At 40.6% G+C, this 18,289-nt stretch overlaps 1 protein-coding gene across 2 annotated transcripts in view; it reads left to right on the top strand.

Moving 5' to 3' along the window:
* LIN7A (lin-7 homolog A, crumbs cell polarity complex component) overlaps positions 1–8,933 on the top strand; it is a 47,969-nt gene extending 39,036 nt beyond the window's left edge. Inside the window, exons 5-6 of one of the 2 annotated variants that reach the window (XM_042815757.1) lie at positions 5,235–5,443; positions 6,848–8,933. In XM_042815757.1, the coding sequence (XP_042671691.1) occupies positions 5,235–5,443; positions 6,848–6,890 (252 nt within the window). In that variant the 3' untranslated portion in view covers positions 6,891–8,933. Of the gene's footprint in view, positions 1–5,234; positions 5,448–6,847 lie in introns of both variants that reach the window. The other variant, XM_042815758.1, reaches the window with a different exon arrangement.
* Positions 8,934–18,289: the final 9,356 nt, after the last annotated feature.

The following is an 18,289-nucleotide window of genomic DNA, read 5'->3' as shown; positions in this document are numbered from 1 at the left end:
ACATGCCGAACTAACAGGGAAGCTATATCTTTCTAATTGATAATTGAGCAAATTCCTTATGTAGTAAAAGCATTAAAACAGCTTTTGTTGTTTTTGCATTCTGCAGCCTCTGAGACATGCAGGTCTTTCCAAATATTGATGCCTCTGTGGTACTGATGCAGTCTTGTGACCTTCAGAGCATTAAAAAAAATAGTAATAATAAATTGATAAACACATTTGCCACTGATTTGCAATGGCAAATGCCTTCCAGATTTCTTTTAATGACATTCACCCACCTATGACGTATTTATCAGAGAATTATCTGTGCAAATGAACTCATACAGGGAGCAGGTATGATAAGTTAAAAAGGCACATTTTTACATAGTCATTTTTCATTTAAGTCAGTACTGCAAGATGGAGTGTTTCACTGTAGTTTTATTATAAATGTCAGTATGGAGGTAAAAATAAAAGGCTTTTGGAACAGAGAGGGAAAATCAGGTTCCACCTGTAATAATATGGGTCAAATCTTACCTTTCATTTTGCCTTTTATTCCCTTTTACAAGGAAAAGTAAAATAAACTCCTAAAAATGTAAGCGTATGCAATCATATCACCCCACTCCTCTCTTAATGAAAACATAATCATTTTCAATGTAAAACCTCCATCTGAACCTTGTATTTAAATACACCAAAGGGAGTCACAAGCAATTTCTGAATCCGGTCATAAATATCAGGCACTGCAGCTTAAATTTTCTCCTTGTTGCAAGTCTGTAAAGAATGAAGGAAGTGCCCTATTCTAATGCTTTCATGTTGTCATCTGTTTATCTCAAACAATAGGTATTCCCCTTGTCTTGAGTATCAGCATAACAATTCAGACAGGCTTTTTACCACTTCTTCTATCAACAATCCTGTTCTCAAAAGAGAAATAATCATTCTGTAAGCTTCCTAGCCCCAGTACACAACAAGAAGAAAAAGATAAAAAACAAAGAAACAAAAGATCATTTACTCTCAGGGAAAATGAAACCGAATGAACATTTAATAAGTATATTGCCTGAACTTCACTGACTGGAAGTAGATTAAATAATTTTGTTATTGATCAGCTGTCTTTTCCATAGGTAAACGAACATTCAGCAGTGAGGAGTTTATCCACTAATTGATGTGTGATTCTCAAAAAATCCTTTTACTTTCAACAGTGTGTAGGCAAATACTGAGGAGGAAAGTAATGAACCTTCACTTAAATAGATATACTGACTTTGACTCTGTTGTCACCTCTACTTCGTGATAGTCTTCCAAAAAAAAAATCACAAATGTGCTCCACAATGCATGTTAAGCTAATGTAGCAGAAAACACAATATAAAGTTCCCAAATGCAGGTAGGCATTGAGAAAGCTGATTCTGAGATACATCAGAGCTGCGTGTGTGTTCAGAGTCTGAACAACAGAATTTGGAATTTGAATTGCAATTTCATACTTGAAATAACGCTTATGAGCAACTGCTCACAAACCAGTCTTGGGCTCAATAAGCCCGTACAATATGATTCGTTAAAAGAGAAAAATTATAGAACTGGCAACTTGTTTGCAGACAGCTTGAGACAGGAGGAGGTCTAAATTTAACATTGTTCACTGGTGCTAGTTCACTCTGCAACTCTGAATTCAACTGAAGAGAAGCAAATAGTATACAGTATGTACAATATAACAGACGGCTCAGCAGTAGAACACGGAATGAAAATGAAGTAAGTGTAACTTGTTTGTGCCCAGAATTTGGTGGTTATCCAACTTCATAATTATTGACATAAAATTAGAGCCGAGCGTTCAGAATCCAGATTCTTTGTCCCAGCATGAATAGGATGACTGTTCCTTCAACTGTTTCACCAGACGTTAAAGAAATTGCTTTCTCCTTATGCTGGGTATTTCCTTACATACTTTTGTCCCATACCCCCTAAAAGGAAAGGAAATTGAAAGCACCGAGCCCTGCAGATGGCTTGGCAAAGGCATTTGTTGGTGACTGTTAATACCTGGCAGAGATTCTTTGTTTATCAGATACCTGGTTTGAGTTCAGATACAGACAAGGATGTGAAATAGATATATAAAGGCTAGCTTCTCACCCAAGTGTTTGCTTACAGTTACCTTTGTAAAAATATTCTAGTCTGTCTCTCATCACGTGGAGTAACAACCGGATTCTCATTCTTGTCTGCAAGGGACTGGGTTTTTGTTTTTGTTTTGTTTATATTTATGACAAGTCTGTTTGCTTGGATGCTGTAAATATTGGTGTTTCCTGAACCATGTCTGCAGTTCTTTCAGCTATTCCTGTCTGTGAAGTATTTCATCTTCCTTGTTAATACAATCTGCCAATGCAATAAAGGGAAGAAATATGAGAATATACATAGGCAACAATTGCATATTAAATCAAAATACAAAAATATTAGATCTCACCTTTGGTGGGCAGTTCTGAAGTAATATAAGTGTCATATCCTCGCCACATCCCCAGCCAGTGTAATCCAGGCAGTGAAATCCCTTGTGCAGGCATGACTGATAGCAGCAGGAGCTTTTTGCCAGCACAGCCGTAGTGATTTGCGGAGAGAGGAGAAATCAATCTGCAAAACAACTTCCTTTGCTGGTATAACCTCTTTTCCCAACTCCAAGGGGTTTTCCTATTTATGTTGTGCAGCTTCAGCTATGCAGAAAAAGCATTTCTCAGGCTTTCAAAACATGGGTGCAAATAGCAGTGAAGATGTTAATGGCAGTGATTATAGCAGTTATAGCAGTGATTTAAAAGCAGCTGAAACCTTTGGTTAAGACCCGAGCTGGGTAAGTTTGGAGAGTAAGATTTGTTTTTAGCACAGCTATGTTTTATGCTGCCTTTGTTTGTTTCCCCATTTTGCTTATTTTTCAGAGCTCTGTATCATTACTATTCAAGTCAATGGGAGTCTTCCATTGACCTGGATAGCAACGAAGTCAAATGCTACATTTCTAATTAGAAAATACTGGCTGTAAACAGGAAAAACAAGGCTGGAGGCAAATGGGAAGAAAACAGGCATTCATGAATTAAATACAGATTGCTAGTATGTATAAAGTGTTAAAGTACTCCATCTTATAATTCCTTTAAAGAATAGATAAAATCACAATTCTTTATTGATGTCATTTACAACCTGAGGAAGATGTTTTAATTCGTATCTATGACTTCTTTTCTGAGAGCTCATTCACAGCATTCATCTACAGATTCCTATTTCAGCACTTTTTGGAGCATTACATTCACTGTTTCTTACACAGCAACAATTTCTTCTTCCAGTACTTCAAGCTAAACCTTTTTTTCCCCAAATTGCTTCTAGGTAGTAGTGTTTGTTCAGCAGATTTATCCCATTCACAGTTTCTAGCAAATCTGGTCATCACGGATCATGAATTTTCTAGAAGATCTTTGAACAGGAAACCTAGTGGACAAATTTCATGAGCATACAGTTCCAAAACATGAAGCCATTCATTTCTCTCAAAAATCAAGTAGATGCTTAGAATCACAGAATGCTGTGGGTTGGAAGGGACCTTTAAGGTCACCTAGTTCCAACTGCCTGCTATAGGCAGGGACACGTCCTTCTAGACCAGGTTGCTCGAAGCCCCATCCAGCCTGGCATTGAATGCTTCCGGGTTGGGGCAACGTTTATTTCAAGGTTTTCTCTTTTTCTGATAATCATTTTGGTACATCACATGAAACAACATGCATTATTTCTCTAAGTTGCATTATTTTTGAAGCAGTGTACATTTCTGTAGAAACATGAGTCTGTCAGTTGACCAAGACTATTGAAATAATTATTTGGATTAATGTGTTAAAGGACATTTACCAGAAGGCAGGAGGATAAACACCATGGTGATAAGCTTGGATTGTGTTGTGTATATAATTTATGTAGAAGCGCATTGTGTCTGGTTTTTGAAACTTCTAAATCATTATTGCTAGCTCATGGTGTGCCACAGTGGAATTCTTATTCATTGTGTTCTTGGACAATGCTTCTCAGCATTTCTAGCATCTTCTAACATCTGACAGTTGCTATAACGATGCTAAGTTATTCTTTTAGCATGAAATGAGCATCGAATGTTTTTAACACTGATGGTTCTCTCTGGAGGCCTTTAGTTATAGTCTCATTTTAAATAGCAGGGTATACATTGAAGTTTTAAACCAGCATGTAGTAAAAGCTTGTTTTCTTATTCTATGTGGGAAGAAATTGACATTTTTAAATGGTTTAAAATCAACATGAAGATCTCGGTGGTGTAAGCTTTTTTCTGCGCAGAGATACTTTTGTTTTTTGGACTATTTCCTACACCATGTGGGCAATCACACACCATTAGAAAATGTCACCCTTGTTCCTAAGGAGTGGAACAATCTACATGTATGAAAAGCACTCCAGTCAATCTATGTAATGATAGAAATTAAATATTCTTTTCACAGCCAAATTACTTCCCCCGTTTGGAAATTTACTGTTTCAAGCAATGCTAGCACAAAAATCAGAGCTTGAGCCCCCTTCGGTATGCATTTGGCAACACAGCAGGTTTCACCTTACTATTTTCCAGAAAGAGGAAGAAAATGTGTTTGTTAGGCAAGAACTTGAAATGCTTCAGGTGTCAGTGTTTGATTACACACAGCTAACCAGGTAAAGACCAGTTCCATTCGACAGAACCGCTGCCATTTCTATGTTCAGTGTGTGAGCAGTGCCATCAGCTCCTTAGTGCAAGGGCTGTCCCTGGGAGCTGTGGGTGTGCTCCTCCTCCCGCAGCTCTGCGACTGCTCTGTCACCACCCATCACTCACAGTGGGATCCTGGCAGGGCCACAGCATAAGAGAGGAACCGCAATTTCAGACTTGCAATTTCTTCATTTCTTGCTAACATGTTAATAAGATTTTGTGTTCACTCTGTTCCACTTTATTTTTGTACCTTGCAATTAGAGTGTTTGGGTTTTTACTGCAGGAGCTGAGTTGGATTTTTTGCATTATTTTTGTTTGCATAAAGCACGTAGAGTATTTCCCCTTCTCTTCATGTGGATCGTAACTTAGGTTTGTAATGCAACCTAAAACACATTTCAGTTATGTAAAATATGAAGATGAACACATTCACAATAGTGTACAAGTCTTACTTAACTCCACACTTTCCTGTAATGGTTCCTTGAAAACTGTAAAACCTTGACAGCTTTTTCATGGTAGCAAGTGCAAAAAAAGAGGACAGAGCTCTGGATCAAAGCAGCGTTTTTGGTATTAAATCTGTGCTCCTTGCCTCCAGAGCGTTGAAGGGGAGCATCACGAGAAGGCGGTGGAGCTCCTGAAGGCGGCCAAGGACAGCGTGAAGCTGGTGGTACGGTACACTCCCAAGGTGCTGGAGGAGATGGAGGCTCGCTTCGAAAAACTGAGAACAGCACGACGCCGGCAACAGCAGCAATTGCTCATTCAGCAGCAGCAACAGCAGCAAAATACACAGCAAAATCACATGTCGTAGGTGAGAGTATTCATTGTCTTCCTTAAGGCCCTCGGCAGGGCAGGGCCTGGCACCAGGACCCATCCAAGCCCAGCCAGGAGGAGGCTGCAGGGGCACCGAGGCAGCACCAGCCCAGTCCAAGGCCGGGACCCGCTGGGGACCTACGCGAGGGCCCAGCTGAGTGGGGCCTGAGGCTGGGCAGGGCAGGGCTGTGGGGAGCTGAAGCTGGCACAGTGGCCTGGCTGGAGCGAGGGCTGATGGCCCAGGGGGTGACATTGGGTCCTGCACCTGGAGCAGGTTGGGGAATCATTGGGGTAGACTGGGAGAGAGCCCTGGCAAGCACTTGCTGCATTGAGGACTAGGAGAGCGCATCCTTTGGTACGTTTCCGTGTGATCTGCCCCAATTAAAATGGATTTTGAAAATAGGTGAATGAAAGGCCTGCACAAATTCTGGAGCCAGTTTCCAAGAACCCAAAGATCGGTGCCCACTGTGCAGCACTGGCGTATATGCGAGCAAGACTGGCATATATGCAAGTCTTGCATATAAGAAATCTGCTTTGCCTGGAAGCAGCGGTGATAAGAGCATACTACCAGATTTTGATAGCTTGATATATTTTCAACCATACCTTTATTACAGTGCAACAGAGCATTAACATTTGCTGCTCATATGTGAAGAAAAGTTTTCTTGTACCGGTCCTTCTACAGGAACCCCACACTTCAGTCCATGGTTCCTGTGCAGGGAAGCCACAAGTCTTACCTCTCCTGTCCAGTTCGGCAGGAAATACTCATGACTGATATTCAGTATTACAGCAGCTTCCAAGAGGCTTGTGTCTTTTCCAATGCTGTCAGAACTGGTGATGTGTGAGGTACAGAGATATCAAAGCCCAGATTTTCCTTAGTTGCATGTTTTCTGAAATCAGTGGCAGCTTGTGTCTTGAGCACATATATAATAAATACACTGTTCTCCCAAATGAAGTCAAATTGGAAGCATGTGGTAAAGTAAGAGCTTAAATCCTGATTCTCTACATTTTATACCAGCAGTTCCCAAAATGCGACATTTGTACCAATAATATTCTACAGCTGATTCCTGAAGTCCTCTAGTAATAAGAAACTGAAGCTCCAAGTGGTGGTGTCATTGTTACTCCTTGACACTGACCTTTGCTGATAGTTAGGGAAGAAAAAGCCCTGGTAGGCCATCAGACTTCCAGTTTCGTTGATGCAGGAAACAGTGAAGTCTGTGAAGATTCCTTTTTTTTAAAAAAAAAAGAAAGGCTTTTCAAATTTTTTTTTTAGCAAATAAGGTATTTTTACTCATTTTACATTTTTATCTAAAAGGGGAAGAAAGGCAGGCAGAGACAGCCAGCAATTAAATTCCTCAATTCTTTGTTCTTGCTCTGAGAAATGTGTTTCTTTAATTCTAGGTTATTCTCAAGAAAAAAAAAGCCTCGATCAAGAGTGCAGTAATCAAGCAACCAGAGCTGTACTTCAGTATTCCATTAAAAGGAAGCAACTACAGAAACACGAAACAGAATTCATCTGGAAAATGTTTAGTACAAGAATAATGTAGTTAAGACAGCCATATAGAGGGTACTTATCATTATTAGACTTTTCAGAACATGGCAGTCACAGATACACAGTAGTTCTGTGACTCCATTCCTAATGAGAACAGCATGGTAAATAAATGCTAAGAGACAGAGAAGTCCAGGGCTTCCAAATAATGGTTTGATCTAATCTTGCACTCCTTACTCTCACAAAGTGGCTGGTTGGCTTTCTCTAGTCAGTGGAAGTTTTGGCTTAAGGAGATCAAGATTGGCTGTTTTGGGGGACAGAGTCTTTCTTTATAGTTATCTCCAGAAATAAACAACTGCATCAGTTCAGAATTTTGCCACAGACATCAAACTCACGCATCGCACTTCATAGCCACTTTGTACTATATATTGTAGAGCTGTTTTAACCTAACTTCCTGTTTATAATTTTCAATTTTCCCTCTGAAAATAGCAATTTACTATATTTATAAAGTATTCCATTTGTAGAAGCAATTGGCTTTTTACTCTTGGTGTTTCCATATATTTTATTATGCATCAACAGAGTGAGAAAGTTTTAGGTCAATTTTAATTTTATTAGTGGTAAAGTTAGGGAATCCTAGAACTGTATTTTTAAACGTAGGCATTGCTTGTATCTATTATAGCTACTATTCAGAAATCTATAACTGGATATATTATATATTTATTCCATAAAATATATATTGTCTGAATGTACCTGTTAGAGAAGTAGGGTCTTTGCTTAGCATGTATTGCAAATGTAGTAAGCTAATTTTAGCAAAAGACCAAGCTTTGTTTGGCAGATATTCCTGTGACAGCCTAATCTCAGCATTTTTGTATTATTTAATTTATTTACCAGTCTAACGTTAATATATTTTAGAGAGGAGGAAGTGTAAGTCATTTCTTTTAAGACCCTCACATTATCATTTAAATCAATTTGAAGTTAAGAATTCTGACTTCTTTTTTTAAAAATCAAACCAAATTGGAATGTGCAAACAAAATGCATAATTAATTTTACATTGTTTGCATGTGTGCTTTTCCAAAGAAAATAGTTAAAGTTGGAAGGCTATAAATGTCATCCACTTTCAAGAAATAAAGCAAATAGAATCCCCTTATCCTAATAAATAATCATTTAAAGCATGCCTTCTGTGCTACATTAGAAAAAGCTTGGCGGGGGGAAAAGAGCTTAAGGGAAGAGTCCTGCAGTCCTTGCATATTGAAGACTCTGCTGATGTCAGTGAACTTTAGCAATGTGAGGAATGTAGAAGTAGTGTGAGCCTGTGTTCTGACTGTGAACTTGGGAAAAAGTCAATTAATAGTTTGAAGGATCTGTTCTCAGAGAGAGGCAAAACGAACCAAGGAAGATTGTCGGTAATGTATGTTAAAAACCAGATGCAGGCTGGCCAGCAGTCTTGTCAGTGTTTGATTAGTGTAAGTAGTTAGTGAAACAGTATTACTGTATTTTTAAAACCAAACATTGTGAATATATCCAGAAAAAGCTCATTTTATACAGAGAAGTAATTCTATCCAGTGGTCGTTGGTGACAATGTCAATTAAGACAGTGGAGCTTGAGCACCACCAGAATTCAAGCTGAAATGTATTGTATTGTGCTCTGCACGGTATCTTTTTATACTTAATAAAATTGTATGTACCTATTTTAAATCTGTATTCTCGAACAGACACTGCTATTAATATTAACATTACAAATTGTTACTATGACTGCATATAACTGTTCTGTATCTCATCAGTATGATTTGAGTTACACTGATAACTGTGCATTTTCAGAGACCAAGTATTATTCAGATTTAGTCAGCCCACTGTACTGCATTTTTCCAAACTGCCTCTCCACCTCCTCCCCTCCTCTTCCTCAAACAATCTAGATTTGATGGAGTGGAATGTGCTGATTAATAAATTTCCATAATGGAATGTCATTCATATAGAGAAGCATATAAAATTCATTTTCATATATTATTACTCAATAAATTATTTATGCACACTAACATTAACACTCCAGTCTTTGCCAACACTTAAAAATAAGGTGAAAGTAAAAATACAAGTAAAATGCAACTGATAATAAATTTGAAATGGAAACGGGGAGAAGTGTCTCCTTTGAGGTCATTTTCCATGCCCCCTACAGATCGATAAAACATACAGCCACTTCATCACAGAGCAATCTGTGTCTCTAAACCTATCATCCACATTTAGTTACAGACAGTCTTTTCATTTGTGGTTTTAATGCCCCTGGTCCCGATGTAGTAAAGCACACACATAGTAGTGTGCAGTAAAGTCCACACATGGACTGCTGAATTTGGACCTGAAGCATGTGGAGAAGATCACGTAACACATGCAGGTCTGCAGGTACTTGTGCATCACATTTTACCTGGCTGGTCTCCTGGCATTTGCTGTTTCACTATACAGAATTGACCTTCAGTCGACGCAGTGAGTTTTTTTGCTCACATTTACCCTTGGGTTTCCCTCATGTGTTTCCCCGCACTGGCAGCAAATCGAAGGAGGAGATCCAATAAGTATTGTCTCTCTGTCTCCTTATTACAGTAACCAAAAGGGTGTCATGTGATTTTTACAAGCTCTTGCATTATGTTCACCAATGTCAAACATCCAGTTGTAAGAATAGTACTTGATGGGTCTGCTGTTGTAGCTGTAGTTTTTCTATGGCACTTTAGAGGGGATTTAAGGATTTTATATCCGTCGATAAAGAGAAAAGCTCACCAGGCTGCATTTTCCTCTTCTCCTACAGTTATAAGCACAGATGAAAGGTCAATGAATGCACATGAGTGGAAGCTGTGACAAAGACACCTGCAGTTCCTCGGTGAATAATGTCGCAGAACTCTTTAGTCCTATACATTGTGCTTTTTGTAGATGTTTATCTCAGCCAGGCTTCCAGTCTGACCTTTAGGCGCTCCTCTAGAAGGCTCAAAAATACCTGCTACATTTGCTGAATAAGAAACTGTTTTATCAGCCGCTAATTATAGGGGTTTGGGAGTTCTATATGTCATCTAACAGTGCCGTACAAGAGGAAGGATGGTTTTGCCTGTATTTGAAATAGCACAGGATTTTAAACATAAATTCAGAATTAAAAATAGTTACTATATGTATACAAGATGTATTTCATTACACGATGAGAGACTTTCAGAAAGTAGCAATTATGTTAAAAAGCATGAGATTTAAGAAAACAAAACTTAGGTTTCAAAACCAGAGTGAATTCTAGGACAGTTTTCAAGAATGCTCTGCATGCTGAATTATGTCCTGTGAGAAATAGAATCCATTGTACTTACCCATGAGAAGATCAAGATGAATTAGGGATGTGTTCAAACAGCCATGCCAGCAGACCCGAGCACACTCTGCTTCTCCATGGAGCAAATGCAATCTTGAGCTCTGAAGCAGCAAGAAGATTTAGATACATACTTGATGGATTCATTAACTCTACCTTCAGCTGTCTGAAAGCAAGTTGCAGAACTTAAAGTGACTATTTCCATGGTCAGTGGCAAGTTAGAGGCATCCTTAGAATGTGATTCATTCCACCTGTCTGACATCTATCCAACATGGGATAAGGTGTCCTTTCAAAGGGTCCTTAAGCAGAGCCACCAGCTGAGCAGAGAACCTAAATGCCCGGTATGGAGGAAGCAGTGTCTTTTGTTCTCTTTGCTACTTTCTCATGCACAGCTTCAAATAAGTTGATAATCAAAACAGCAAACAGCCAGATATGTAAATAAATAAATAAGCCACCAGGGTTTGAATTCCCCAATCTGAGATCACTACCCATGTAGCTCAGATGGTGAATAGGCCTCACATTTCTTTGTAAGGTGATTCCTGTTGCTGCAGCTGTCTGTTCTGAAACACTCAGAAATGTTTCATCTAATTCCCAACGTAACAATATACAGTAATTCTAAGAGAAATTTAAGAGCTCAGGGCAGGTATTCCTTAGCAAATTCTGTGTTATATGCAGGAGCAGACTACAAGCTTCAGTTCATGAATGTTAAATAGCAGAAGTCTGTGCTGCCAGCAGGAACACGGGGCTAGTCATGTGCATCTTATCTACAGCCCAAAAGATGAACAGTTGCTTTTGATTTTTGGTTATAGAGGTGCACAAAATTCAAAACCATCAAGTTTCTAATGTGGGAATTTCTGATAGCAAGAGTCACAGCAATACTTTACCATTTAGAAACCTGCAGCTCTCCAGGGTTAACTGAAAAGATGAGAAAAGCAGAAGATGTCTCTAAGGAGTAGCCAAAATCCAACAGAAAAAAATAATTCCCACAGGAATTTAATCTCTCATCTGCTTTGAGTTTATTTTCTTGAAATTACTTTTACTCTTACGAACTTATCTGACCAGAAGGGAATCATAAGGTCCACCAAGTGCACTTACTTTTAACAAACCCTTGAAGAACTGTGGGGGTAGATGAGTACCTCTTCTCTTCCTTCATCCATTCTTTCTCTGAGGTTTGCATCAGGCTGGGTTCTGTCTGCAAGAAAGTAACGCTCAAATATATCCTAATCATGTAGAATTTTTTCATTAGTCAGTTCACAAGGTCACAGAATGGCTGAGGTTGGCAGCGTTCTCTGGGTCCATCTGCTCCAACCTCTGCCCAAGCACGGACACCAGAGCAGGGTGCCCAGCACTGTGTCCATGTGGCTATTGAGGATCACAGATTATAGAAGGTCTCCAAAAAGGAGACCACAGCCTCTCTGGGTAGCCTAGATGCTCCATCACTCTCACAGCACAGAAACACTTCCTGGTGTTCAGAGGGATCCTCCTGTGTTCCACTTTGTGCCCACTGCCACTTGTCCTGGCACTGGGCACCACTGGAAAAAGCCTAGCTCCATCCTCTCTGCATCTTCAGGTACGTCTACACATTGAAGAGACCCCATCCTCAGACTGAACAGTCCCAGCTCTCTCAGCCTTTCCTAACAGGAGTGATGCTCCAATCCCCTCTTTATCTCTGTGGCCCATCACTGGACTCTTTCCACTACAAACACTTCCCTGTTGTGCTGAGGGCCCCAGAACTGGACACAGTGCTCCAAGTGCAGCCTCACCAGTGCTGAATAGCGGGGAAAGATCTCTTCTACTTAGAATTAGCTTTTCATAGAATCACAGAAAGGCCTGGGTTGAAAAAGTCCACAATGATTATCTCGTTCCAACCCCTTGCTATGTGCAGGGTCACCAACCACCAGACCAGGCTGCTCAGAGCCACATCCAACCTGGCTTTGAATGCCTCCAGGGACGGGACATCCACAACCTCCTTGGGCAACCTGTTTGAGCGCGTCAGCACCCTCCATGTGAAAAACTTCCTCCTAATATCTAGCCTAAACCTCTCATGTCTCAGTTTAAAACCATTCCCCCTTGTCCTATCACTATCCACCCTTGTAAACAACCATTCCCTCTCCTGCATACACCCTTCAAGCACTGGAAGAACACAATGAGGTCTCCCTGGAACCTTCTCCAAGCTAAACAAGCCCAGTTCCTTAAACCTTTCCTCATAGGAGAGGTGCTCCAGCCCTCTGATCATCTTAGTGGCCCTCCTCTGGACCCTTTTAAACTGATCCAGCAGATAACTTTATCCCAGGAGTCACTTTTCAAACATTTCTGTTCAGTGAAAGAAATGCAGAGGATAAACAAAATACTTTTGAAGTACCAAGAGTAACCAATGCAAAGCTACTGAAATGGGAGCATATTTATGACTTTACATACATGCATGAAATCTCCAGGAATGTTTGTTTGTTTTGTTTTGTTTTGTCTAAATACATAACTTTTCTGTGTTGGGAGGATTAGGTTTGGGTAAGAATAAGGTCTTGTTAAAAAGAGAAACCTTGTGGGAAGTGTACAGTCTCCTCAGCCAGCTGCAGCATTTGGGCTTATCCAGCTCCCCTCCTGCGGGGCTCTTGCTGCAGCTGCACCACATCCCCTGTCTGCTCTGCTGTGGCCACCAGACTCAGCTGTCTTTGTCCCAGACGTGTTGTTTCCTATGTATCTATGGCAAGTCCAGAGTCTATGGTACAAACATATCCAGCTAGCCTCACCTGTATGCCACTGTTCCCGGAGCTGCAAATTGTCTCTTCCGCAGCTCAGAGCGGGATGAACGCTCTCGTGGAGCCGCCTGGTGCCCGCCGGTGCTCACAGCATCCTGGCGTTATAAATGCGGATGCACACAGATACGTGTAACTTTCATTTCAGAATATTTCTCCTCTCCACGTTTCATTGTGACTGGGCAGTTCAAAAAGCCTCCATTTAACAAAGCACCACATGAGCAAATGCTCCGTGCTTTCAAAAGAGTGTACAGTAATAAGGTGACAGCAATAGCAGCAGTATTCATACCTGGTTAAGAAATCTGTGGTTCACATTAGGTACTGCTCAGTCCAATGGGAGGACTGCACTGCACACCTGCTGCTCCTCAAGGTCTCGATGTGCTGATGAATACAAGGCATCAGATCCAGCTGCACCCCCTAGCTCTAGAGGCATTTTGTTTCTCTGTTCCTGGGCAAACAATGCATTCTTCCTCTTCTCCACACTTTACACCAGCTTTTACCAAGGTTTTGATGTTCAGCTTATGTACTTAACTATTTGAAAGCAATGTCTTTTTAAAGCAGGATAAACAATCTAGGAGCCAGAATTTGGTTCATCACACCGTGGTTCATCTTCTCAGGCAGCTGCCTCCCTGGAAGACTTAGAAGTAAACAGTGTCAATGGAAGCACCAGCTTGTCACATGGAAGCTGGAGATGATTGGCAGCAATGTTAGAAAGGAAAGAAAACACACACACACAAACAAATAAGACATCCCCAAAGGAAGGCAGCCAGGATAAATCAGTCCTGCATTCTGCAGGTTCCAGTGGAGAAGTCACCAACGACCTTCACAGTTGATCCATGAAACGTAAAGAGCAGAGGCTTCTCCTTAGAGCCAGAGGTCACATCTTCTGTTCAGTGTCTATGTGGTGTATGTGGGACTTAACAGAAGACCAAGTTCTTCAGTTCTGCTAGAAAACCACGCACTCTGACAATATTTACAGTCCTGAACAAAGAGGGGTAAAATGAGATCTTATCCTGGAACAAGGATTTCACCTTCACCTTTTACCTTCTCCACTGAAAAAAAATATTGCAGTTTCTTGTTCTCCTTGTAGGAATGTCCTGTTCCCAACTTGCCACTGAAGAAAATATATTAGATTATTATATTCCCTCCTTCCCTGCCTTCCTGTGCCACTCATGAGCTTTTATCACGTCTTTATCTTTCATCTAGATCCTTTAATATAGAACTGCATCTTCCTTCAGTCATCTTCTTCTGATGTTAAATAAATTAAACAGAAGTCCTAGGTTACTCTGCAAGCTACATTGCTTGTGGTAGAGAAGCCATTCAGGAATCCTTGATCACATTTTTTGCCTTTCCTTCAGTCTTTCCCATTTTGCTACATAAAGTTTTAGGCAGAGTACTAGTGATGTCTGTAAAGTCTGAGGGCACACTGGGATTTTTATAATAGCATAATGATATTTTCTGGCAGTTTGTTATCTCTTACTTTACAATACCTAAAATCTAATTTGCTTTTCTAACTACTCCAAGTATTGAGCTGAACTTTTTGCAAAACCATTTATTATAATTCTCAGATCTCTTCCCCAAGCGGTAATCAGTAAGACATCTCTCAGTTTTATGTGTAAAGTTAGGGATGTTTTTTTCCCATGTGCCTCATTTTCCATTAATCAAAACTGACTTTCATCTGCCATTTTAAAACTCACCCACTGAGTATCATGAAATCTTTCTACAGTTCTTATAGCCAGTCCTTATTTTTATTACCCTAATTTATTGACATCAATAAACATTGTCTTCTAGCTGGTGATGGCTTTTTCCAGATCATTTATGAATATGTTATATGATGTGGATTCCTGCAGAACTTCACTAATGAAACTTCCAGAGGCACTGAGACATGGCCAAAGATCTGAACACCCCAGGAGATGCGCAAGACACTGAGCATAACCTGCTTTTGTGTGGAGTAGCTGATAACTCCCAACTTGGTTACTCTCGTCTTGCTCTGCTTCAAGTGGGAGGCTGGACTTCAGTCTCCAGAGTCAGAATCACAGAATGATTTGGCTTAGAATGAACCTTAAAGACCATCCAGTTTCAACCCCCTCTGCTGTGGGCAGGACAACTCCCACACGACCAGGTTATCCAAACCCCCATACAACCTGGCTTTGAACACTTCCAGCAATGGAGCTTCTCTGGGCAACCTGTTCCATGGCCTCACCACCTATGTAGCGAAAAATTTCTTCTTAAAATTTTGTCTGAATCTTCCCTCCTTTAGTTTAAATCCATTAACCCTTGTCCTATCACTAGACTGCCTGATACAGATTCCCTCCCCATCTTTCCTCTTGGTCCCCTTCAAGTATTGAAAGGCTACCCCTGGAGCCTTCTTTTCTCCAGGTTGAACAAGCCCTGGAGCCTGTTCAACCTGTCTTCATAGGAGAGGTGCGCTGGTCCTCTGATCATCCTTGTGTTCCTCTTCTGGATCCATTCCAGCAGCTCCATATCTTTCTTGTGCTGGAGGCCCCAGGCCTGGACACACAACTTCAGGTGGAGCCTTAAGAGAGCAGAGCAGAGGACAATCACTTCCCTCAGCCACACTGCTTGTGATGCAGCCCAGGATTCAGCTGGTTTTCTGGCTGTAGGAACACACTGCTGGCTCATAATTCAGTGTTTTTTACACCAATAACCCTGAATCCTTCTCTTCAAGACTTATTCCTAAATAAGGTACCTATTGCTTAATGACAAATTACTTCTCTGTCTTCCTCTTGCTGTTTTGGAAGAAGCTGAGAAAATACACCCTTTGCTCTCCTACCAGACAGAGGTCTTTCCCATTCCTCCTCAAGGAGCCCTACACTCATTGCACCTGTTCCTCCTTTGGAAGACTGCTGACCTGCTACTAGGTCACCTTGTGGTTTCCCCAGCAATATGGAAAGGAAAATTGGTTAAACAAAGGCATACTGTGTAGAAAACAAAACAATTCCCTGTATTTTACGTCTGTTTTGCCTTCTGTAATGGGCATTTTCCTCTGTTCGGTATCTGCAAAGAGAAAACAACAACAAAAACACAAGCAGAGCTTCCTCTTACTAACAGACTGAAACCGGAGACATATGGCTAAAAGAAATAAGAAATTCTTTCATTAAAACTTGAGCAAAACAAACAATTATATTGCCAAAAATATTTGATTTATTTTCATCACTCGCCTGGGGCCTTCAGCGACTGCTTGGAAAAGAACTGATAGGAATGTTGAAAACCAGCAGCCACCACAGGTCACAGTGTGTGATCACACACACCAGCACCAATGTGTCACTGTGCCTGGTGGCTCTTGGGGCTGCACCTCTTAGTTCCTTATAGCCTGTGTCACTGTGGGCCTGAGTGCACCTCTTGTGCCAGGAGGTCTAGAGCCACCAAAGCAGCTCTGTTCCAAAGATGTTCTACTTAATGTGCACACATACATACTTCCCAGCTGCACATACACATGTTTCAGTGTCAGCCTACTCCTTTCCATCCTGTGTACTCACCCTGAGGCCAACCACAACAGGCAGAGGGCCCTGCCTGCTTTCCAGAGGGTCTGCACACCTTATTGTTCAGCTGAAAAGTTGTTGAGCCATCTATGAAAATAACCACGTGAACAGGATTAGCACCTGGAGAATCATTTGCTCACAAAATGGTAGCTCAGTGTTGTGTTTTGCAGCTATATCCCAAAATCTTCTGAAGGCATCAATTTCTGAAATCCTCTACATGGGCTGTTGAAGCACCACCCACCTCTTTGAAAAAGCAAGCACTCCATAAATCGACTTCGTACAAAAGACAGCCATAATAGGGCAGGATAAATTAATTTACAAAAATTCATGGCAGATGGCACATAGTATCATAAATTATTGTGCACAAAGTTTGCCAGCATGAAACTAGATACAATAGCAAATTATACCTCGTGTACAGATTTTAAGACACTCTAAAAAAGGTGAGAAAATGACACTTATGCAACCAGCATATGACTAACTCTGCTTTTTAGCACTTTTAAAGTGCTGTTATTTATTAGGTACTGATTATCTCTTAAAGGCATAATCACACAACAAAACTTTATTGCGCTGTACAGTACTAGAAGGAAACTAAAAGAAACGACTGCCATCTATAGCCCAAAACACACAACTACACACCTGGATTTATAATGCATGCCCTCAGCTTCAACAGTACATGCCATCATGAGCTGATCAAACATAGAAATATCCTATTCAATTTAGGTCTTACTGAAAGATTTTCTAAGGCATTCATCTGTCCATAAGGAGAGGTAAGATCCAAGGATTAGATCCCAAGGGTGTTACGGCAGCTAGGAAAACTCTTCCCATCTGAGGCCAAAAATTGCATCTTTCAGAATAATCATTAAGATGTTGATAACCCCGAGGGTACCAGCATTTAGCAGCACCTCCATTTTCACAGGGACATTTATGGGAGCCTACTCTATCTGACAGCATAGTTTCTCAGCCTTGTTTCCCCCTCTCTGGTGACCCTGACTCCCGACTGCAGAAGCTGCACCATCACCCACGTCTCCAAAGAAAGCAAGTGGCCACTTCAGCCCCGTGTTCATATCCACCGTGTGTGGCCCTTTTACCCTTTGGGTGACAAGTGTCACCTGCAAGGTTTGGTATGATTTACCCTGTATAAGGCAGCACAGGAAATTACCCTACTCAGACACTGCTGTTGAGGACAGCTGCTTTATATGTTACAAAGATGGCTTCTGAATAGCCTGGCATGAAAGCAGTGAATATCAAGTGGAGGGGAAAAAATAATTTATGGAACTTCGGGTGCAAAGTTAGGAGAACTTACTTCATATTTATCAATGCAATGAATCGAATTGCAATCACAAATTCTTAAATTGTTCAATTATAATTCAGTGAACTGCAGCAAGCCAAGCAGTCAGATAATCTGGAGATGGGATTGGACATGTGCCTTTTAATTTGCCATTGAAAAAAAAATTCTTTGCTTTTCTCTAGCTCACTGAAAAGTGTCCCTTATTAACAGATTTCCTGATTGCAGTTTAAAAATAAAATAAAAATAAAAATAAAAAAGCATTCTAAGCAGACAATTGTTTGTTTGTTTTACTTTGTTGTTTCAAATATCATTTGGGGTGTTGATTTTTACTGTCAACTTACTTGTAGATGCTGACATTTCCTAGCAAGAATGGAGCCATGTAACAGGCTTGGTTCTGCCTGTCTTTACTCCAGCTTAATTCCTAATGCTTGCAGAACAAAGTCCTGGAAAATGTGAGAATGATGTTAAAGGACATTTCTGTCCGATGAA

The sequence above is a fragment of the Centrocercus urophasianus genome, unplaced genomic scaffold (genome assembly GCF_019232065.1).
Source record: "Centrocercus urophasianus isolate 14NV4802_14NV808 unplaced genomic scaffold, USGS_Curo_1.0 seq_15, whole genome shotgun sequence".
Lineage (NCBI taxonomy): Eukaryota > Metazoa > Chordata > Aves > Galliformes > Phasianidae > Centrocercus > Centrocercus urophasianus.
Note: the sequence above shows the minus strand (reverse complement) of the source record. Positions and strands in the feature narration are given on the sequence as shown.